Here is a 24,175-nt window from a genome sequence, read left to right as displayed (position 1 = left end):
GTCTAGCTAGATTTAGCTTGGTGACATCAGATAAACAGATTGGATTTGATGTCAACAAAATATGTTGTGCCTGTGGTTGTATGTCTATGATTGGAAAATCAAAGTTGCGAGAATTAAGGCGATACTATTTTTCGATGACCGGTGATGAGCAAGACACTTACCTCGGGTCACATATGCAACTAGTATCTGACAAATGTACGGGGATCAAAGTATCATTCGAGTATTATATCTTCCATGCGCAACAGATATGTAGAGTTGCATTCAAAATTGTGTTATGTGTTAGTAACATGCGGCTACATAGAGTACAACAACGTCTACTTAGCGGGGATCAGATGCTCAATTGTAAAGAGGTTCCAAGTATGAAAGGTGCAATTGGAAGACTAGCTATTGGCTGGATGAAAACTTACTTTCAGTTAAATTGTGAAGTAATGCCCACTATAGGTAGGATGCATCTTTCTGATAATTATACACGTCGGGAAGTTTATGATGTCTATCGATCTGATATGCTGGGCTCACGTAATAAGTCGATCACATATAGCCCATTCACAAGATTATGGAGAGCTCGGTTTTCAAATGTTATTATTCCTCGTAAAGTACGTATGGGGTATTGCTCCATTTGTGCAAATCTTAAAAGTTTGGCTAAAGGTGCAAAGACATCAATGGAAAAGGATACGAGTAAGAAGTTACTACAAGAGCATCGTGAGGCACAATCCTTAGAACGAAGGAAGGCGATGCATCATAGAGAGAAGTGTTTGAAGAGGCCCGAACAATACATGTGCTTAATGATAGATGGCATGGACCAGAAGAAGACATGCTTGCTGCATATGCGGAGGCTCCCCAAAGATGTCAATGATGAGTGCCTTGTTCAAATGCACTTGGTGGGATGCTTGGCTTATAATAGGTCTGTTCGACCTCACGTCTTCATTACTTACCCCAATGTTCACAATGACCCTAACCTAACAGTTACAGTGATTCACCGAGTTTTGATGTCTTGGGGACAACCTTTCCCCCCTGTTCTATACATTCAATTGGACAATATTGCTAGAGAGAACAAAAATTCAATTGTATTTGGCTATCTAAGTATGTTGGTCAACCTAGAATTGTTTAGGAAAGTGAAAGTCAATTTCCTTTTGGTTGGCCACACACATGACCATATAGATCAGATGTTTAGCACATTCTCCAGACAGTTGTCTCGGCATGATGCTTTCACTTTACCTAAACTATTTGATGTCATTTGTGATGCTTATACACCACGCCCAAAAGTGTTACACTTGAAGGAGGTATATGACTTTAAGAGATATATATTAGATGGGGGTGGTGGGAATGTTAAAGTGCTTGCTCAGTTAAACAATATAAGTTTCAATCACATTTTTTTGATAAAGAAAAATGGAATAAGTGGTTCTACACTTTTGTATGCCAAACAATATTCATCTTCTACAACATGGGAACCTGAAGGTGGTTGCCAGTTATTACTTTGTATGCCGAGTACAATTGTCCATGGAGCTAAGCAAATGCCAATTGAGAAGAAAGGACAGTTGTAGAGCGACTTGGTATCAGAACAAAAACGGTCATGGCTCCAAGCCTTAGAAGAAAAAAGAAAGCATATTGAGGCCGCCAAGAAATATGCCGCACAACAAGACACGTCATGGTGGGATGTATTTTATAGTGATCAGAAAGAAATTATAGACAATTGTGTATCTGTTGATAATTGGAATTTGGAAACGCCATTCACATGGTCGTTGCAACATGATCGCGTAAATAGAAGTCCGGAGCAACTAGTAAATGCGATTAATGACAGCTTGGTCCATCCACAACAAAGAGACATTTATGTGGGACCAAGGATGACCAAAGCAGCCGAAGCTAGATGGCAAAGAAATTTGCAAGAGCTCACCGCGGGGATGTTGATTGCAACGCCGGCTGATGAGAACTCACATGGCCACCAATTTTGGGTTGGTAAAATTCTAGAAGTGCTAATGCATGAAATAGAAAACACGATCAAGTCTATAAATGTTCATTGGTACAACACTAGAAGTGCAAATGCTTTTACAGGTAAGTATACATTGGAGATGATTGAATGCCAAACAAGAAGGGGAGGTAGGAAGAGGAAGTGAAACATTCGTAACACCTCGACCCTTGATATCTCTGATGTGGATATCATCGTGTACGACTTCACACTTACAAAAGCCGGACGATTAAGGAAGTCAACAATAGATATAATAAAAGAAAAATTACCAGGTCTACAAGGTGGCTCGAGTCAAAGGCAAACGAGATCTGCTACATATAATCTAGAGTCAAACCATTTGGTTTATGACGAAGATAATGCACTGATTGGTACATCCGAGGATGATGAGGAGGAATCGTCATTGTATATTAGTTATAGTAGTGATTCTCCGTAAAGGAGTGATCATGAATGTATATTTGGCTATTAAGTGTAACTACATTCCGCTTGTAACAAATCGAGTAATATAAAATCATGTGTTTTGAATTCTTATGATTTCTAAAAAATTGTTTCTTATAAAATAACATTGGTTGTGAAGTTTGTGATATAAATTGAGAATGTATCTTTTTGAAATTCGTCTTTTTTTAGTTACTTCTAAATCACGAAAATAGTGGATTTTTAACCTTTTTCATAGTATGTTTGAACATGTATGATACTGGTATCAATGTGTTTTGTAAAATCATTGAAAAACCCCTAAAATTTCCCTTATCCTTCCATTTATGCGCGATCCTTCCACTTGTGAACGCGAACGTGTTGACTATAATTGCCTAGTAGTCTACACTAATACTAGGCTTCCGTTTAGTGATTGGATCCGGCTCACCGGCTCCCCAGCTCACCGGCTCTGTTGCTTGCCGGCTCGGTTGCTCATAGCTTACCGATCCGTCTCGCTTGCCGGCTTAGGCTTATTCAGCCGATCCGGCTCCAGTTGAGCTTGCCGCTCAACATTAGTGATGTCGGGTTTGGTTTCGAGTGTGCCGTTGATGTAACTCCAATACCCTTGGCTGACTAGGTATTCAGGTTCATCTTGTACTCCCAAGATGAATAATATGTTCATGTTGATTAGTGTCTTCTCTTCTTTTTCTTCTTTATAGGTACAAAGGTGTAAGTTCTATATCAAATGAACATGGGAGTGAAGGATCTACAATGTATCCCACTCAAGTACAAAATCCTATTTAAGGCTTTAAGGTCAACACACGAACTAGATTCTATCTAGGTAACTACTAAGTTACGTTTTGTTAACTAATTAACTAAATCTAGTTAAGCTTGGTATCTCAACAATAACTTTTGTGGAAAAGGAATGCCCCTTTAGAAATGTGTTGAATTTCACCCTAGATGTGGCTTTTCTTTCGATGGCACATGTTGAGGGTATTTCACAAGAGGAACATCTGATAATGTCACGAATGTCGCGTTCTAGAAGTGGCTTGCTGTCTATTGACAATATTAAGGACCACATATTTACCTCTATGATTTAGAGCATGCAGCTCACGTGGTTGGGTCACATAGTCTATTTTTTGGATAAAAACATATCTTCATTTCTAGGAAAAATACATGCTTCATTCATATCACATATGTGAAGTATCGAAAATGGGTTTCCTCCCTAGTTGATCACGAGTAGATCAACACTAGTCATAGGACCCTTCTATCATCTTTCTCTCTGTTTAGATATTGTCAAATTGACCCCGACTACCTCTTTGTAGATAGACATTGTTTCTTGCCATAACTTCGGCTATCTAATGGTCATCGATCACAGAAGCGTTTGAGCATCATTTTTTTAGGAAAGTCAAAAGTAAGGTTTAAGAGAAAATCCTTGCTAAAATCCTTACATACCGTAGTACTCACTTAGTGCAATCCAGATGAATTTCACGAGGTATCTACATTAACTAGCTAAGGATGTCGACCGGATAACCGAGGTTGGGTCAAGTAATGGTGAGGTAGATTAGGCTTCCGACTAGTTGTCGATAGTGAGTCGACTCACACTCTTTTGTACTTGAGTCAGCATCTAGCTTCAGATTTCGATCAAGAGGGGTTGCGACTAGCTTACACTTTGTCATCCCAAACTTGAAGAGCATATTGAGGATATAGTGTCGTTCGGAGATCATGATGTTGTTAGGGGTCTGAATTACTTATATACCTAGTGTTGAGAATCAAACTCAACTTTCCTAGTGTGGGAACACACCTTAGGAATACCCAAGCGTGCAAACATCCCACCTCCTTGTATTGTAAACTAAGTGTCATAGAAGTTAAGTCATATGACATATATTCAGTAGATAATTAAGTCTCCACCTCTTTTCCAAGTGGTGGTTGTAGTGAGAGAACATAGAGAGATGGTGATTACATAAGCACCTTCTCCTTCTCTTTGTAACTGTTTGTTTAGTCTTACTCCTTGTTAATACAATTTTATTGTTTTACGTATACTTTGAGCTCTCTCTATCTCTGTCTCTACGGAACGGGGAAACCGTACACATCGATACATGTTAGAGCTCATACCGTTATCTGTCATTCAAACCATTGCTTCCATGCGACTTAGCTCACATGCATTGCGATGTGAGACAGTGTGTTGGGGCACAAGTGATGAGAGTGGTCAGCTATGCACACTTTGCCCTAAACAAGTTCGCAACTATGAGTATCACACTTTGATACAATGCTCTGCCTTTGATAATATTCGACCATGCTTTCCACATCTCTTCGACTGCGCCCAATCCTCTCACAACTACAATGTGCACTCTCGATTGCAACATTAATTGGTAAAGTTCTTGAACATCGAGAGTCACTACTCACTTTCACACATATCACGTGAAATGTAATATTTTTGGCCCATTTTTGGTCTCATAGGTCATATTTGATCTCCGAAGACGATAATATAATCTCTCTCTCTCTCTCTCTCTCTCTCTCTCTCTCTCTCTCTCTTTGGTGAAAACACACAATTATATTAATAAATGTGTGTGAAAAACACTACTTACAATACGTGTGACAATGGAGTATGGTCACACACTAACCACACTACACTACATGGGTAGTGGAACATGTTGAATTGCCAATAGGCAAGACGAACACTCCACCGAGGAAAGAATTTCCACTTGTTCCAATAAAGAAAATTGCCACATTAGTACTCCCTTCAAATTTCGTAGATATGCTTTCACTCCATGTCTACCATTGAATACAAAAGCGTTGCGCAGGTTCCAATTATGATGCAATCCCCAATATCTCAGAAATAGGAAAACAATCTCCATCTTTGATTTTGGGTCAGCTTGTGTAAATTGTGCAAACACCCATTGTCTAGGTGTCAAATAACTCCGTGATAAAACTTGCCAAATTTGAGAAATGTAACTCCAAATTTGACAAGCAATTGGACATTGTATAAATCGATGAGTACTATCTTCTATCTGAACTGTGCAAAAGAAGCAGGTACCCGTTGCTAGTCCACGACGCTTTAAAGCTAATCCCAAAGGCAATCCTCCGATCAAAACTCTCCAAATGAATACCTTTGCAACGAGTGGCAATTTAGAATGCCAACTATGTTGTAAGATCTGCCACCACCCATGATCAAATTTGTGTATTTTCCATTCTTCTTCAGCCTTAGATGGTAACCATCCAAGAGACTCAATGGAACAATGATACAAAAGATTAGTAGTCACTTGTAACAATGGTGTTTGACCCCTTAAACTCCAATCAATCCACGATTGTTCTCCTGTTTGTAGAGGTAAGAGACCTTGCATCAATGCAATATTCTGTAGTTGTTGCCAAATAAACCCATAATTAGGCGAAATGCATAATAATTGTCGTGCTTCAGTAAACTCCAAAATTCTTTGAGATGGAACCTCAACTATATCTCCCACCTCTTTGACCCCCAAACGAAACAAACGATTAAATTGAGAACGCAATCTCTCCTTTCCTGGCCAACATAATAACCGAGAAGACACAAGTAACTCTTTTTGCAAAGAGTTACAATGCTCTCTACTAGATGATGGTTTCCATACACATAACAAGAGTGCTTCTTGCCATGAGGTAACTAAGTGTTGAACACATGAAGAACCCGGAATCCTAAGTGAAATACATCCATTCAGTAATTGCCACCATGAAGCCTTAATCGTTGTCCTCCCATGTGTTAAACCCTTGTTCTCAATGAAATATCGAACAATAGATATCCATGGTTGTGAGTTTGAACACATATCTTGTAATAATGAAAATCTATGAGCCATCATATGCATAGATAAGTTCAATATTCCAACCCCCCCCAATCGCTTAGGGGTTTCTAGATGATTCCAAGCAATCCATGTGATTCCCATCTTATCCCTCTTCTTCCACAACAAATATCGAAGAGGTTGCAAAACAGAATTCAAAGCCTTCTTTGTCCATGGCAATAATGGCAAGTAATATAATATCATGGGTTCCATAATACATTGTACAACCTTCAAGCGAACATGAAATGGCCAAGATTGTGACGTCCAATACATGAACTTATCCCTCACCTTACTAGACATCCATTCAATCAATTGACCATTTGTAACATTCATTCCTAATGGATAGCCAAGTGTCGAAAAATAGAGCCTTTCTTCACCACGGATCCTTGCTATCCTATCAGTGCATGATATGAGACTAGACTTCCTCCAATTAATATGTAATCCAGAAGCCAATGCAAACTGATTCCATACAAGCATCCCCTTCTCAAGATTCTCCCGTGAGGCTTGTAAAAACATGAAAGAATCATCCGCCAAAGCTTGTGCTACTATTTGCTCTCCGGACGGAAGGTGTAAACCCACAATGTCACCATTTATTGCAAGTCTTGATAGCATCACTAACAAAGGATGAGTAACAATAGCAAACAACAATGGGCTAAGAGGGCATCCTTGACAAACGGATCTTGTGAGGTCAATATCTGATGTAACTCCCCCATTAAGCATTACTCGAGACACTACATCTTGTCCTAATAAAAATATGAGGCGAGACATACGAGGTCCAAAGCCCATTGTATGCATTAACTAGAAACAAAAGACCAATTAACATTATCATAAGCTTTCTCCAAATCTAATTGCACCATAATCAATTCTTGATGAGTGTTCCGAGCATAATCCATGGCCATTTGAACATTCAACACATTATGCAATATATTTCTACCTGCAATAAAACCATATTGGGCGGGGTGTATCATCTTTGGCAAATACTTTTGTAATCTATTTGCCAAGACCTTCGTAAATATCTTGTACAACCCTCCCATCAAAGAAATAGGTCTCCATTGATGAAATGACTCAGGAGATGCCACCTTTGGAACTAGTTTAATTAGACCAATCTTCCAAGCTTGAGGCATACAACCAGAATCCCAAGACTGTTGAAACATCAAAGTCAAGGGTCCCTTTAAAATGTTGGAATATCTCTTAAAAACTTAATTTGTCAAGCCATCCCAACCAGGGCTCTTACCACTAGGAAGATGCCTTAAAACTACATCCACCTCATCCTCAGTGAAATCCGCATCTAATTCATGACTAATGACTTCATGCACAATACATCCAACCACATCATAAAACTCATTACGTGCTCTACTCACCTCATCTGCCATTAACAATTGTGGACCAATCAACTCCTTAAAGTAATGAAGACATATGCCAATTATTGTTGTAGGATCCACTATCAATTCATACCCTTGCTTCACATGTACCACATTAGATCGAGCATAAGTAGGATGTAATGCTTGGAAAAACAAATGAGATTGAGATTGATTATCAATGAGTCCTTCCCTGAGTTGTCACATCTTAGCATAACGATAACTTTGGCATTACAGTTGAGAAATAATAACATGCAATTGACTCTGAATATCCAAAAGCTCCTCATCTAATGATGTATGTATCAATAATGCATTACACCTAGAGAGAACTTGTGAGAATTGTCGAATAAGACCTCTTCTTCGTTGAGCATTGGTTACTCCATACATACGATGAATGATGTTAATGTTTCGTAATGTGATATCCCATGCTTTAACTCCTTCAAGATTCACTTGTTGAGAAAAATTTACCAAAATTTGCTCCATGAGAGAATAAAAGTGAGGTTGAAGCAAAAGAGAAGAGTTAAAGCGTAGTGGAGGCTTTCCAAGTAAAGATTTATGCATGTCAATTGCATGATTACACACCTCCAAGAAAATAGGAAAGTGATCTGAAGTTCCAACATCTTGTAGAACATTCATACGAAGTGATGTCGGTAAAAAAGAATCATCATGCATCACATACATTCTATCTAACCGACTCCATGTTTGTTTATGTTCAGAAGATTGGAAGGTAAAACCTGGATCATTCCCTTGCAACCATGTCCAAACATCTAACTTCAGAACCTCCATAGCCAATGAGTCCCAAGCAAGTTGCTCAGGATCATCCATGATTGAATGTTCAGACGTGGATTGAAATGCATCAACACACATGTTAAAATCACCCATAAGTAATCTTGGATGTCCAATAGATAGGGTTTGAAGGAGTGAACCCCATAATGCAATACGTTGAGTGACTTGGTTTGGGGCATAAATCCCAACCACCCACACAACCTTGCCAAAAAAAGTGATTTCTAGAACCAAAAACCGACCATAAGGATCATTATGCACCACTTGAGGATAATACTTATCCCTCACCATTAATACCACACCTGAATAATGATTATTAAGATGTCCTACATAAAACGATGAATATCCACGCAAATGCATTGTGGATCCTGCTAACTCATGACACTTATGCTCAACTACACATACTACATCCCATTCTCTACTTAACAAAGTTTCCCATAGTATATACATCTTATGAGGAGAACATGCCCCTTTCACATTCCATGTTACCACTTTCATTCAATCAACAATGGTATGGGAGCACTTGCTCCTTTAGAGCAACTGATGTCATGAAACTAGTCAAAGCATGCTCCAATGCTGCATATGGATTTTCATGCACCACATCCTTAGGGTTGTCTATCAAAATCTTTTTTTTAGGTCCTCCCACTTGATGAAAACCTCGAGAATTCGATGAGTTTACAACTCGTCCCAATGAATCAAATTGAAGGTGAAGGGGTAATCCCTTATCACTAGATTGTCGTTGCCAAGGAACTTTTCGAGGGCTCTCCCTAGTTCCTGAATTACCTTGCCAAGTAGTCACACGAGTAGTGGGCAAGCTACTACGCTGCATATTCATTGATTTCCCTTTCGACTTGCCCTTAACCTCATGCCAATCTTTGTCAACAACATCACTACTAGCTCTATCCAACGGTTTTTTCCCGTTATCTTTAACCACTAAACTCTGTTTTTCCATATCCATAGATTCAATTCCCTTATTCTTAGGGCCCAAACCTTGAAGTGAGACCTCTTTATAACCTTCTCTAGGTGATGTTCCTTCATCCACAAAATCTAACACACCAACATCTCTCCCAACTCCTTCCTTATTTTTCCCTTCAATAGGAACCTTTGTAGTTGAAGGACAATGACCATGGCATTCCGCCATAAAGTGACCCCATTCACCACATCCAAAACAATGACCTGCAAATGTCTCCCACTTCAGTTTAAAACAATGACTTCTCAAACCAGGAGCATTCATACGCACCCATCCTGGCCTCTTGTGACTTGTATCCCATAACACACAAAATCTGCACTTATTTGTAGCATTTGCATGTGGAGATACCAACACTTAACCCATTTGACTCATCAACTCTGGTAAAAGTGGCCATAAAAAAGCATGCTTATAATCCACTCTAACCCAAACATGACATTCCTGTTTTAACAAAGCATGATACTCCACTACAAGGGACCATTGCATAGCATGCACCAATCGTTTATCAAAAAACATGTGAACTTTACCCAACAATGCACTTTGATGCTCCGGTGAATGAAATACCACATCATAAAACCCTCGTGGTCCCACATATATATTTTCAACACAATTTGGTGACACGATTGTGTTCAACCATTGTTTAATCCAATTAACATATGGGAGTTTGCCGATAAAAAATAATATAACAGCACGATCATAGAATACATCAAATGATTGCAAAACTGCCTTAGCATCCACTTCCACATCATGCACATCCTCTTCAATGCATTCTTTCGCTGCATTTTCATTTTCTTCCGCAATATCCGACAATAAGGTATTGGCAATTCCCCATAAATTATCCCAATTACAGTGATCCTTGTCAACTTCATCTACATGTATTATTTCGGCATATGTTAATTTTTTCTCATTAATTTCTTCAATTCCCTTAAACCTCTTAAAGCTTCCAATGTCTTCCCTTTGACGATTACATTTACCATCACATTACTCTTTTTTGGATCGATTGTTTCCATATCAATATCCCCCACAATTTGTGAGGAATTCATGTTTATGTCCATCATTATATCGATTTGGGATAAAAACAATTTTCCATGAACAAGAGAGAAAATCAAAACTCACCCGATTGAAGAGGTTGAAGATTTTGAAAGCAATCAAAGACCCACAATGAGTTTTGAGTATGTGGATGCCGACAACACAAGATTCCTTATTGCTATCGCTGCTTCTCGTACAAACCACCAAATTCAACTTGCTATATCTTGTTGCGAAGCTCTACTCGAGGGCTTTCCAACGCTTGTCTTTGTGCTCAATTCCGTTATTGATAAAGAGCCTCTCTCTCTCTCTCTATCACACACAACTTCTGTTGCACAGAATCACACCTGATTCTTTACATGGTATTAGTGCGCTTGGTAGCTTGATCTGATTTCTTCCGCGTGTGTTGTATCTAAGCCCATGTTCACGAAGAACCGACCGATTGCTATAGCAGCAACTTGCATAGCTCGTATCAAGAGAAGTCTTAGAAGAAAAATTCGCTCCATACAAATAGATCAACATGAATACTTTGATGGGAAGTGCTCTTCCCACAGAGAAACTCGACAAAACAAATTTTGCATCTTGGGAATACAAGATGCACCAATACCTTGTTGGTCAAGGCTATTGGTGTTACATCGAAGGACGTCAAGAAAATCAACCCAACCTGGCACATGCCAACTACCCAGCCTGGGAGCAAGTGGCGAGTCATGTGATGTATTCCCTTGCATCATCCATTGATGATAATATGCTTGGTTATATTTGAGAGGCAAAATGCCAAAAAAGGTGTGGGGGAACTTCAAAAAGATATTCACGGCCAATACAACCGCACGAAAGCTTTAACTCTGCCAAGAGTTGAATGACATACAACAGAGGGATATGTCAATAAGTAGCTACACCTTGACGATCAAGGAGTTGTGCGACTCCCTCGGGTCAATCAATGTCAACTGACTGTTTTGGTTGCGAAGCATTCGCACTTGTGCCTAAGGATGATCGCCGAAAACTTGAGCCATGATCTTGGAAATGTATTTTTCTTGGCTATGGATCAGAAGTTGAATTCGGCTACCAACCCACAAAGTGGATTAGCTACTCAAGAGACGATCAACAGTGATGATAGAGCGAGCCCAGTCGTCTCTAGACGGTCTGTTGACATTGATCGGCCTGAGGGAGTCGCACAACTCCTTGATCTTCAATGTGTAGTTGCCGATTGACGTATCCCTCTGTTGGATACTGTTCAACTCTTGACGGAGTTAAAGTTTTCATGTGATTGTGTTAGCCGCGAATATCTTTTTGAGGTTTGCTCACACCTCCTTCGACGTGTTGGCCTCTCGGATGTAGCTGCGCATGTGATCATGAACGCATGATGCAAGAATACAACACAGTCTTGCCGCTTGCTCCCATGTTGGGTAGTCGGCATGTGTTGGGTTGGGTTGCATTTCCTGTGTTCCCTCAATGTAACTCCAATAACCTTGGCTGACAAGGTATTGGTGCATCTTGTATTCCCAAGATACAAAGTTGTTTCTTTCCAATTTTTCACTAGGGAGAGAGCTGCCCAATAGAGTGTTCTTGATGGTCGACTTGTGATTTCTTTGGCCGAGAGAGGTTTCGTGAGTTGTTACAACGATCGGCCAAGGTATACACAAAATACTAAAATTGTATTTAAAATAAGAGGATAAACAACCAACAAATACAAAGAAGAAGAGAAGGTGCTTATGTAGTCGCCTTCTCTCTATGTTCTCTCACTACCACCACCACTTGTGAAAGAGGTGGAGACTTAACTACCTCCTAAATATGTGTTATAGGACTTAACTTCTATGACACTTCGTTATGATACAAGGAGGTGGGATGTTCACACAATTGGGTATTCTGAAGGTGCGTTCCCACATTAGGGAAGTTGAGTTTGATTCTCAACAAATACCATGAAGCAGCTAAACCAGAGCCTGAGCTTGAGAGTCCATCCTAAATCCAGATGGTCGGAGTTTCACCGGCCACAACTGCAAATTCCCAAACAAAAAAGCTCAAGTTTTTGAATCCTATGGAAACGAGGTATTTTTTTATTTAAAAATGTAGTGGTATGTGGACATAAACCAAGGCTAGTGATTTGGACCCACCAATTCATGACCATCAAATGTTGCCACATAACTTCAAAAAGGTGTATACATAGACATAGTGTTTCCTAATCATGTGATTTGGAAGTCTATTCAAGTATATACATGGTTCACCTACACAAGAAGTTTCATTGTTTCAAGAAATGGTGTTAACATATGACCTATAGACCCCCCCCCCCCCTTTCAAATAAACTCATCACATTATACTTTAGAAATTCAACGAAATTTGGATATTTTGTTGCCTTTGGTTACATTATCGTGATTCGTGAATCAATCTATGACTGTGTTAAACAAAGGAAGATGCATATATAAACTTTCTTTAAGAAGAACAATAGTAGGAAATTCAAATAGAAAAGGTTGGAAGAGAGAAGAAAAACCAAGAATGAGAAAAAGAAGTCTTCTATGTATTTATCCCTGACGCACATTGTTGTGTCGCAATAGGAGAAGAAAATAGCGGATAGCAAGATGGAAATCGAGATAGTGCATTGACAATTGGAACAACATCATCTTTGAGTTATTTGGCATCATCCTTGTTATATTTATAGTGCCGTGTGTTCATATAAAACCTTAACCACGCTTTTTGAATGGGCCACATTAGTGTATTCAAATGTTGACATTGTTGGATGCCTCAAGGACAAGTCAATAACAAAAACAAGTGAACAATGATTTGCAGTGGTTGCTGAAAACTTTCATGTACATCATTGACATTCACTCATTACCATTCTTCTATTCAATTCACCCTTTAGTAGTAATTTGTCATTCTCATGAAGGACAAAGTTTTCTTTTGAGAAATTGAGAAACTAAGGCCAATTCATTCACCCTTGCTTGTTGTAGGTAGTCAAGATGAACATGGATTTTAGATTTTCTTTAATTCCAATTCAATAGAAAGCTTCATGTAAAGGGTTTGGGGCCAATTCTTCTCTATTAATTATTGATGAGCTTTGAAACCCCCCCCTTTCGAAGAAGATGTTTTCTAATATATATTATCGAGTGAAAATTTATGTTTGGCATCTTTAGAAATCTATATTCAAGATAAGAATAATTCTCAACAATGGTATCATAGAACCTAACTATCAAAATTTGGTTTGATATACCACAAACCACCATTGTAGTCTCCTCATCACATGAAAAGTTAAAATTGAGCACATAATAAAAGCATGACAAAATATGTGAGGCCTTGAAGAATAATTTTTCCATTAATTAGAACATATGCATTGGTTTTTATGGACAATTCTCACAAGGGTATTGTTTGATGACTAACATTAATGTCCTCAATAGGACCAAAAAAGAATTGATAATGCCTTGTCATTTTTTATGGTTGTAGATTGATGAGTGTTTTGTGAGTGTGCTCAAAGGAAAGTGCATGCCCAATGTTGTGTCAATGGTTGAGTTTGTGCTAGAATCCCTACATATGTGTAAATGGTTTTGACAATCACTAAAAACATGTATGGAGGTAGACCTCTCCACGAGAGGTGGCATTCATAAAGAAGGTTCTTTTCTCTTTCTTTTTCAATAAGTGTAGGTATTTTTGTAGTGAACACATGTGACATACCTATGTGATGATTTCAATTTTCCATCATTAATGATTGTACGTTTGTTTCTCATATTCTACTTTGTAATGATTTTTACCAAGCTATTGATGGCTCATTCTCTCTTGTCCGGAGTCTCCTATAACGGCTTGGAAGCTCTACTTTCATCAATTTCTCTCTTGCGAGGCCTTACCTTACTTTTACAGGTGTGAGGAATAAAAAATTAACAATGCGCCCATCGTGCAATATTAAAGTATATACGATGAAGAGAAGAAATAGGAACAATCATTTTAATGCCAAATATAACTGCAAACATGTTTGAATGGTTCCAAAAAGTGTTATGCACTTAGTAGATCTCTTTTGTGAAAAAGGGAAGCCTCTTAAGTCTCAAAAGTCACACTGGATGTGGCTTTTGTTTCTATAGAAATAGTGATTGGGGCTTCACGAAAGGGATTTCTACGCGTCTTCAATGTCGATTTACATGTAGCTCTCTTGATAGAAGGTTGAGGACCATATGGGTTGAGATGTCTATTGTTGAAAATGTCACCCTACACATGGTTATTCTCTGTGTATAGCACACGTTGGGGGCTACATGATTACATCTACAAATTGTTGACATGTTTATGTTTGATTATGTATCCTATGTACGTGTGTAAAATGGAAAAAGTCAATATTGGTTAAGCTCATGACATGTCCTACACATTGCATGGACTTGTACTTCACAAAATCCACAAACCGTGATGTTGTATGGCAAATGTTGAGACCTACATGTTTACATCTACACTTTGTTGAGATGCCTATGTTCATGTCTAAAGTGGATAAACTCATGACATATCCTAAAACATTGTTGCATCGACTAGTTAGTGCTCCACAAAATCTACAAAGCTAAATGCTTACAACTAGTATAGCTCAACGTTAACTAGTTAGTTAGTGGCATTATTAGAAGCCATGAACTAGTTAAAACAAGTGTGAAGAAAGAATAGCACATATGTAAGACATATGCATGTAATGAATATGGGAAGGATGGAAATTGGATCGAACCATGCATGCACATGAATCATAGTTAGCAACTATTGGAAAAATGTCATTAAGTTAAAAAGGGACATTGAACAACCACTTGACTTTTAAAACAACTTCAAAGCATCAAGAAGTGGACACAATCACAATAAGTCTGTATTAATTTATTCATATTGTAATATGTAACAAAATGTATGTATGTTGATTACAAGCTATGATATATAGGTTGTGAATTTGGACAATGACGACATAGGGCAATCTATAATGGGCTCCAAGATTGTAATATTAATAATAATACTAAATGTTAATACATATGGAATCTACCAAACTCTCTCAACATTCACAACCACCTCCAAAATGGGTAAGACTCTTATGTCACAAGTGACCACCTCAATTCTAAATTCTACTACACTTGGGGGGGGGGGGGGATGCGAGCATGGTGCAGCTACTAGAATTTGTACACACCCCTTTTGTCCACAATCGCAAGGGATCGGATGGGATGAACGCATGTTCGAGAGTTATGGACCACCATGCGCACGAGTGTGTGACATATGAGCACAAGAAGAAGAAGAAGAAGTGTATGTACATCACCCTTTCCCCCCGGGGGGTTAAAATTTAAGTTTTTTGTGCACACATATATACATGCAAAACAAAATGTCCACACATATATATATATACATGCGTATAGAGCAAAATGTCCACACATATATACATGCAAAACAAAATGTCGGCACATATATGTACATGCAAAACAAAATGTCCACACATATAATATACATGCAAAACAAAACATGGTTCCAATCGAATGGAGTTGACCCGAAGTGGAGATGGGCGAAGAATTATGGGATGGAGATGGATGAAGAATTTACTTAACGGGCGGGGATGGGGATGGGGTGGGGCTAGAAGAGCTTAAGGCTCTTGAGTTTGAAGGAGCAGGATTTGGAGACGAGGGAGACGGCCGGGGAGGAGGCGGTGGGGCTCGTGATGACCACGTCGCAGTTGACGTGGACGCGGCAAGTGCCCGAGGTCCACGAGCCGACCTTGACGCGGACGCGGGCATCGGCCAGGGACTGGAAGGAGAGGGTGGAGGCGGACGACGAGAGAGTGGAGTTGAGAGAGGAGGCGATGGCCGGGGAGAGCGAGATGTCCGAGCCCTCCATGTCCAGAGTCAGGATTGTGACATTTCCGTGGCCCTGGTAGAAGCCCGGGATGGAGCCTTGCCCTATCTCCTGCCCATCGTATGACAGGTTCACCTGCACTGACTCGTACTGTATCCCTATCTTCTTGTTAGGGTTTCCTACCTGTACTGTGAAGATCACGCTCGCATCCAGCGATGGCGTCGTCGTCCCTCCTGTCGTTGATGATGATGCTTTCAGAACCAGCTTCGACACCTTGGCGTCCGTCACGTCGAACTCCGGCGCCTTCGGCTTTAGCACCAGCCACAGTATCCCCGCCGTTAGCCCTAATATCACAGCTATGGTCAGCAACGTCGCTATGAACGACATCAGGCAGCAACAGCAAGGGTTCCTCCTCCTCCTCCCTCTCCTCCCTTCTCTTCCGGTCCTCCTGTTGCTTGGATGATCTGGCGGTAATGGCTGCGGTGTGCTGTAGATTATGTCCTTCTTGTGGTTGCGTTCCTTCTTGGCCTCTGGAGACTCTCGATGAGATGAGATGAGCGATTGCTCCTGCTCTTTGAGGATCGTCTTCTCCGGGACCATCTGGATGGACACGGATTCGTGGAGCGGAGGCGCAGATGGTGCATCTTCCACGTCTGGATGGACACGATCCGCCATAGCAAAACCCTCTCTGTCTGTCTGTCTGTCTGTCTGTCTGGACAGGTAATCAAAGCGACACGATCGGGGGGAGGGAATAGAAATCTGAAACAATTTAACAGAAATGTGGAATAGTAGATCAGGAGATTAATTAGGCGGATGAATACAGTGGAGAGGGAGGAGATTAGGATTGGGAAGGAAGCAGGGATTGCATGCAGTAGTAACAACAAAACACAAATATGTACACAGTCTTCCTTATTGTAGTAGGAGGGGGGGGGAGATGGAAATGAATGGGAAGATCGGGAAGAAGCGAGGCGATGGAGGGAGGGAGGGAGAGAAAGTACAGAGATGGTATTAGAAATTTTACACAGAGGATGGAGATGGAGATGGAGATGGAGATGGAGATGAATGACAAGTGGTATTCATATAAACTCTGCAGTGACTCCTTCCTTTCCAAGGACCAGAAAACTCTTCTCTGTTTTATTTTTATTTTTTTTTACGCGCTTTCTTTCCGTTCTCCTTCCTTTTTATTTATTCGTGCCTTTCTTTTTCTTGTGCGTGTGCGTGTGCGTGTGCGTTTTTGAGAAGGGTAGACATTTGCCCGCCCATTTCTTGTGTTGTGTTTTGTGTGTGTCGTTTTTGAGAGGGTGGACATTTGCTTGCCCATTTCTTGTGTTGTGTTTTGTGTGTGTCGTTTTTGAGAGGGTGGACATTTGCCCGCCCATTTCTTGTGTTGTGTGTTTTTGAGAAGGGTGGACATTTGCCCGCCCATTTCTTGTGTTGTGTTGTGTTGTGCGTTTTTTAGAAGGGTGGACATTTGCCCGCCCATTTCTTGTGTCGTGTGGTGTTGTGCGTTTTTGAGAAGGGTGGACATTTGCCCGTCCATTTCTTGTGTTGTGTTGTGTTGTGTTGTGTTGTGTTGTGTTGTGTGTTTTAGAGAGGGTGGACAATTGCCCACCCATTTCTGTGTTGTGTGTTTTTGAGAGGGTGGACATTTGCCCATCCATTTCTTGTGTTGTGTGTTTTTGAGAGGGTGGACATCTACCCGCCCATTGTTTGTGTTGTGTTTTCTGTCTATTTTTGAGAGGGTGGACATCTGCCCACCCATTGTTTGTGTCGTGTTTTCTGTCTGTTTTTGAGAGGGTGGACATCTGCCCACCCATTGTTTGTGTTGTGTTTTCTGTTTGTTTTTGAGAGGGTGGACATTTGTCCACCTATTTCTTTTGTTGTGTTGTGTTTTGTGTGTGTTTTGGAGGGTGGACATTTGCCTGTCCATTTCTTGTTTTGTGTTTTGTGTGTGTGTTGAGGGGGTGAGCATTTGCCGGTTCATTTCTTGTGTTCCGTTCTGAGAGGGTGGACATTTGCCCATCCCCATCCCATCCCATCTGGACTCTCTCATTGTCCATATCGCCCTCGCACCCTCTCTTTACTTCTCAACATGCAATAGTAGTGCACTTATTGGCTCGCTCCTGTTTGGAGATCCCTATCTATCATCCCCATCCATGTTTGTCTACTTGCTCACAAATGTCCATTTTTCCGATTTTACATTTTATGGCTCAACTAGTTAACGACATGGAGATCTCTCTAATTTTCTAGTACTAAGTAACATGTTATGATTGTGCAATAATTTTTGTGGTATTGCATGCATGTCTTGTGTGATTTGAAAGCTAAGGTAATCTCTTGCTATTGGCCGCGAGTTTGGCAGGCACCCAAACTGCATCATGACCACTTAACAACTCAACAACAGAAATGGTTATGTTTAAGTTCCAAATTTGGAAAGTAGTTTGGTTTAACACGGAGGATAGAAGGTTTTGCTTGGAATTGTACTAGTTCCATGATTTGCATTTTTGTCCAGCATGAAACCCATTCTAAATACTTATAGGGCCATTTTTATAATCCATGTCACCAACCCTAGTTTACGTTCAAGTTGCTAATCTTCAATTATATATTTTTATATAAGGTAATTGCGAAATGGTTTACAATTCATGGTTTTAAAGGTTTGGGCTCGAGGATAGCTTAAACAATTCGACTCGTATAGTGTCAAGGTTTGGTTGGGTTTAATCTCCAAATTTTTAAATTTGTTTTGAGTTGCAAATACTCGACTTCTAACAATCTCTAGAATTTCAACCAACAATAGATTTGGGAAATAACATGTACATGCACATACGGATCTTCTAAAGACTATCCACTTTGTCTTCTGCCATTTTGGAGCTCTACACAATTGTCGATGCTCCGTTAATAAAAATCTCTAATCTCCCCAAGTCCATCATTTCAACGTTATTCAACTTGTACAATTTGAGAATTGTGAATAGTCACTTTCGGGGTCTTCATTTTAGAATCACATCATATTGATCTTTTCTAAGTATATATCCTCTTTAAAAAGCTTGCTTGAATTTCATAACCACATATCTAATTTTATTTAAGGAGGTTGTGGGGTCCCATATAATTACAAGAATTTCATTCTACATACTTTAAAAAAACAAGGAAATTCATTTGCCCTTAATGTTAATTCATGGCTTTTTTCTAATATGCCATTTGTATTTGATGTAGTCATTGATATTTCATCGTGTATTTCCATATTTCAATGAAATACCTTCTAGAAATACCTTCTAGAAAAGAGAATAGTCATTGGGTTGTGTATTATGAGTGTGCCATGCTTAGTCAAAGCTTACATACAAAGCATTTGATTCAAACCTATAATGTTCTTGTTGTCTTTCACTATTTATATATGTTCCACGAGGAAAGAAGTTGTGGTATATGGATTGTTGTTCGCATGTTGTTACATTACTCTACAAGAATCAACCTAAGATTGTGTAAAACTAAGACATATATGTATATAGTGTTTTCAAAAGTGCAATATTAGGAAATTCATTGTACATATATAGAAAAGTTGGAAGAGACAAAAAACCAAGGAAAAGAAAAAAGACGTCTGGTTTGTATTTTTTATGTGACTCGCCAATGGGGCAATAGGAAAAGAAAAATCAACCCCCCTTAAAAAGGTTAAGACAATTAAACGCGTCGAAATATGTCAAACACCAACCTTGACAAGAAAACCTAGGAATCTTATGAAAATGATGACTCTTAGTTGGACAAAAAAGGGGTTAATAGACAATGATTGACTAATCACCGAGCCTAAAAAATAGCTTGAACTTTGGTTTCCCTAATAGTCACTTATGTGTGGGTGTATCCACATAGTATACATGCCTTTGCATTAGTATTTGTCCTTAAGCTTCAAGAAGGGTTTCTCCCATAGAACATATTCTATAAGTTTCTTTATTAAAAAAATGTGTCACATTTTCGACTGTGAAGGTTTCTAACCAATATTGTTTTAAGATTCAAGACAATGTATTAGAATTGGAGTTTCTAATAACAAAAGCTAGCAAGTTACACCCAATGTAATCAACTTTCTCGATAAGAGAACATAGGCTAATGGTAACGAGGAATTGTAAGGTTAAATGACTTAGGATGTATGCGCACAAGAATATCCCAGAACAATCCACAGATTAATGTTGAATCATGCATGAGATTGTGTGAGACGATATGGTTTAATGCCCCTTGGTGTCTCGCCCACACTGACCCCCTGCCCATATATGGCACAACAAAGAGGCCCCCATTCTCTCTCGTTTGCATTCGCATTCTCACTTATCTTACAGCCCCATTCCGCTACATTGTTATTCGCCAAAACTTAACGTTAAACTCTATCTCATTGTCTACAACCGCAACACTGTTAAACTCGACGGCGGAGCTCGGCGAGTTTCTTGCCGTGTTGTAAACGCCATAGAGCTATGTAAGTAACTAATACATACTCATAGAAAATGGAGGAAGGAGCTTTCTATTGTGTTATTATTATTATTATTGAAGGCTGAAGCCATGGAAACCTCTCTGTAACACAGCGCCTGAACTTTAATTAAGATGATACTGAAAAGACACAATTCTTTTGCGTTTGCTGCCAAGATCAGTGGATCGCAAGTGCGTTTCTCTATGGCCTCAGCTCATTTGCTATTTTGCGTCAATTTGTTTCCTCTTTTCGTTTTCACTCTTTAACTTTCTTTTTACAGACAGCCCTCCTGTACACACAGCTCTTGCAAATGGAAACTCTGTGTTGCATACAAAGTGTATCACAAGTCTTCTCTCCAAGTTTGGATATGGAAATGCCAAAATACAAACACAGATATTTGAAACTGTTAGTTTTTCTTTGCATAAATATGTATATTTGGGAGAAAAATGATTTGTTTGCACATTGTTTTTGTACGCATTTATGCGTATGTATCTAGACTCATGCATATTTTCATTCTCCATTGCAATATATGCATGGGCAATTAGTTTTATAATGTGTCCACTATAGATGGATGCTTTTTTATTACAGAGATGATTTGTTTCAATATCCTAATACACTGTGATTGTTAAGTGTGTTGGAGTGCAATAACAAGGTTACAATGCATGTTGCTATGCATACTTTGGATTCTTCTCTGGAGCAAAAGCTTTTGTTTTCGAGGGGATCTATTTGTAAACATATACAAGATTGCACCAAAAAGAAATGCCTTCTAATGGGTAGACAAATTTATTCCATTGTATTTATCCATGGGCTTGATTCAGATTCTTTTATTATGGATCACATCATCCGCATGTTTACTGCATGTGGAAGCCTTGTTGATGCTAGTGAAGCATTTTACCAAGTATTAAATCCGAGCATTTTTACTTGGAATGCACTCATAAGTGCACACTTAAATCTTGGAGACTATGAGCAAACTCTCCTCTTGTTTTGCAAAATGCAGGAGAAAGATGAGATTGTTCCTGATAAGGTCTCATATTTGTCTGCGATAAAGTATTGTGTCTTTGTAGGATGTGTAAAGAATAGTAGAGTTCTACATAGAGAAATTATTCGAGCTGGAGTTTTGGTGGATGTAGTCATGGGAAGCTCGATCATTGACATGTACTGTAAATGTGGGAGTGTAGTGGATGCCCGAAAGGTTTTCGATGATTTGTCAGATCGAAATGAGGTGTCATGGAATGTGATAATTGCAGGATATGCCGAGCATGGGGACTTAACTCTTGCTTTGGAGTTATTCTATGAAATGCAAGAGAAAGGGATGAGCACAACCAAAGTATCACTATTGTATGTCTTAAGAGCATGTGGCAATATGGAAAATTTTGGCCAAGGTTTACTAGTACATGGTCTCCTTATTGAAAGTGGTCTTGAATCTGATGTAGTGGTAGGGAGCTCTGTAATGGACATGTATGCTAAATGCGGAGAGCTGGAAGAAGCACAGAATATATTTGACGGATTACCAAACCAAGATATAATATCGTATTGTATTATGACTACAGGCTATGCACGACACGGCCATGGACATCTTGCCTTGGGTCTTTTCACAAAAATGATTGGACTAGGAATGAAACCAGATAAAGCCACAATGTCATCCATGTTAAAGGCATGCGGATGTGTGGGTGCGATCCTTGAGGGTAGACATGTGCATGACCTCATATTAAGAGGAGGGTTCGAATTAGATTTAGTTGTTGGTAGTTCCATGATTGATATGTATGCCAAATTAGGCAGCATGGATGAGGCATACGAGGTGTTTAATACTTTGCCCCAAAAAAATATGGTTTCGTGGGGTGCAATCCTGACAGGATATGTGCAGCATGGTGATGTTGGAATGGCTCTCCGGCTTCTTTCAAGAATGCATCAAGAAGGTCTAAAGCCTAGTAAACCCATGTTTTTGTGCATTTTAAGTTCTTGTAGCAGCATGGAATCAATTGAACACGGTCGACAAGTGCATGCACACATTGCTGAATCAGAATTTAGTCTAGATATGGCTGTCCTTAGTGCATTGGTTGATATGTATGCAAAATGTGGGAGTTTGGAAGATGCATATCGGCTGTTTGAAGGATTACAAAGTCGTGACTCAGTGTCATGGGGAGCAATGATATTGGGATATGCCCAGCATGATAAAGTGCATTCTGTCTTTGGCTTGTTCAACAAAATGCTGCAGGATGGTATTGAGCCAAGTACAGTCACATTCTCATCTGTCTTAAAAGCATGTGGAAACAAGAATGTGATCAAAGCTCTCAGGATGGTTCATTGTCATATCATCCAAAATGGGTGTGAACAAAATATGATTACTGGAAGCACACTAATAGATACTTATATAAAATGTGAAGAAGTCGAAGATGCATGTCATGTCTTTGAATGCCTTACTAATAGAGATGTGGTATCATGGGGTGCAATGATAACAGGGTATGCCCTGCATGGGCATGATGTCAATGCATTTGAGCTGTTTAGGAGGATGCAACAAGAGGGCATTGAGCCAAATGGTATTACCATACTGTACATATTGAAGTCTTGTGGTGCCACTGGATCCATTGAGCAAGGGCGATTGGTACATCATCAGTTCGCAAGCACTGGACTTCCAATGGATGTTGTAGTTGGGAGCACTCTTATTGAAATGTATGCAAACTGTGGGAGCCTCGATGAAGCACGTAATATCTTTGATTACATGCCCAATAAAAATATAGTCTCATGGGGCACATTGATAGCAGGGTATGCTTTGTATGGGAACTTGGATCAAGTCCAGTGTTGCCTTGATGAAATGCAACAGCATGGTGCCAAACCTGTTGATGCAATGTTCACTAGTATCCTTGCAGCATGCAGCCATTCTGGACAACTAAATAAAGGTTGTGAACATTTTCGGGCGATGCTTGAAACCTATGATATCATGCCAAAAGCTGAGCACTTCAACTGCATGGTTGATAATTTTGCACGAAGAGGTCACTTAAATGAAGCAGCAGACCTTTTGCAAACTATGCCCACACCTCCAGATCCTATTGTTTGGACATCGTTACTGAATTCTAGCAAGGTTTATGGAAGTATGAGCATAGGAAGACATTGTTTCAATGAAGTGTTTCCTATGGACTTGGAAATGTCTGACATATACCTTGCATCAGGTATGCACAAGGATAGAGGACCAGTTGCTACACCTGAAAGTGAGCAGCAAAAGTAAAGAACTCTTAGACCAACCTCAACCTGATTACTCAGACCATAGTCCTTATCCCCCATGATGATGACTTAATATATGATGAGATATATCTTGAATGGAGCAACTCCATGGAATGTTACCATTATGACTCAACTAAATTCTAAGACCATAGCATCATACTATCAAACTAATGAGGGATCCGAATCTAAAATTTTCAAATTAGCCCCAAGAAAGATATGCTTAAATGCATTTGACGAGAAGAATTATTTCAGGTTTTGGCAGGAATGCAAACAGAAGACACCTGGTTATCATAATTCAGTTGACCTTAAGAAAAGACTATATGGGAATGATCGCAAAATGTAAGAGAAACAAAACAATTCTTGCAATGTTGAAAATTTTGAATCATCCAAAATTGATTACCAGTGGGCACAGACAGTTAGGCACGTGGAGACATATCAGTG

General features: G+C 39.5%; 2 protein-coding genes across 2 annotated transcripts; one reads left to right on the top strand and one right to left on the bottom strand.

Annotated features, from left to right (window-relative positions):
* Window positions 1-15,108: 15,108 nt before the first annotated feature.
* Window positions 15,109-17,181, bottom strand: LOC147852906 (NDR1/HIN1-like protein 13). Its single transcript, XM_087333513.1, has one exon. It carries the CDS (start codon window positions 16,756-16,758, stop codon window positions 15,865-15,867), a length of 894 nt encoding a protein of 297 aa, XP_087189639.1. The 5' UTR covers window positions 16,759-17,181; the 3' UTR covers window positions 15,109-15,864.
* A 3,430-nt stretch (window positions 17,182-20,611) lies between these two features.
* On the top strand, window positions 20,612-24,048 carry LOC147852905 (pentatricopeptide repeat-containing protein At1g74600, chloroplastic-like). Its single transcript, XM_087333369.1, has 2 exons — window positions 20,612-20,706; window positions 20,796-24,048. Exon 2 carries the CDS (start codon window positions 21,174-21,176, stop codon window positions 23,736-23,738), a length of 2,565 nt encoding a protein of 854 aa, XP_087189495.1. The 5' UTR covers window positions 20,612-20,706; window positions 20,796-21,173; the 3' UTR covers window positions 23,739-24,048.
* The last annotated feature ends 127 nt before the right edge of the window (window positions 24,049-24,175 follow it).

Source organism: Azolla caroliniana, unplaced genomic scaffold (genome assembly GCF_043228905.1).
Source record: "Azolla caroliniana isolate FFs.n. ecotype wild unplaced genomic scaffold, voAzoCaro1.0.p SCAF_17, whole genome shotgun sequence".
NCBI classification, from domain to species: domain Eukaryota; kingdom Viridiplantae; phylum Streptophyta; class Polypodiopsida; order Salviniales; family Salviniaceae; genus Azolla; species Azolla caroliniana.
This window is presented reverse-complemented; position numbering and strand designations above follow the sequence as displayed.

Bases quoted from the DNA above. Each gene is read 5' to 3' on its own strand.
- LOC147852906 (XM_087333513.1), bottom strand. From the start codon at position 16,758: ATGGCGGATCGTGTCCATCCAGACGTGGAAGATGCACCATCTGCGCCT.
- LOC147852905 (XM_087333369.1), top strand. From the start codon at position 21,174: ATGCATGTTGCTATGCATACTTTGGATTCTTCTCTGGAGCAAAAGCTT.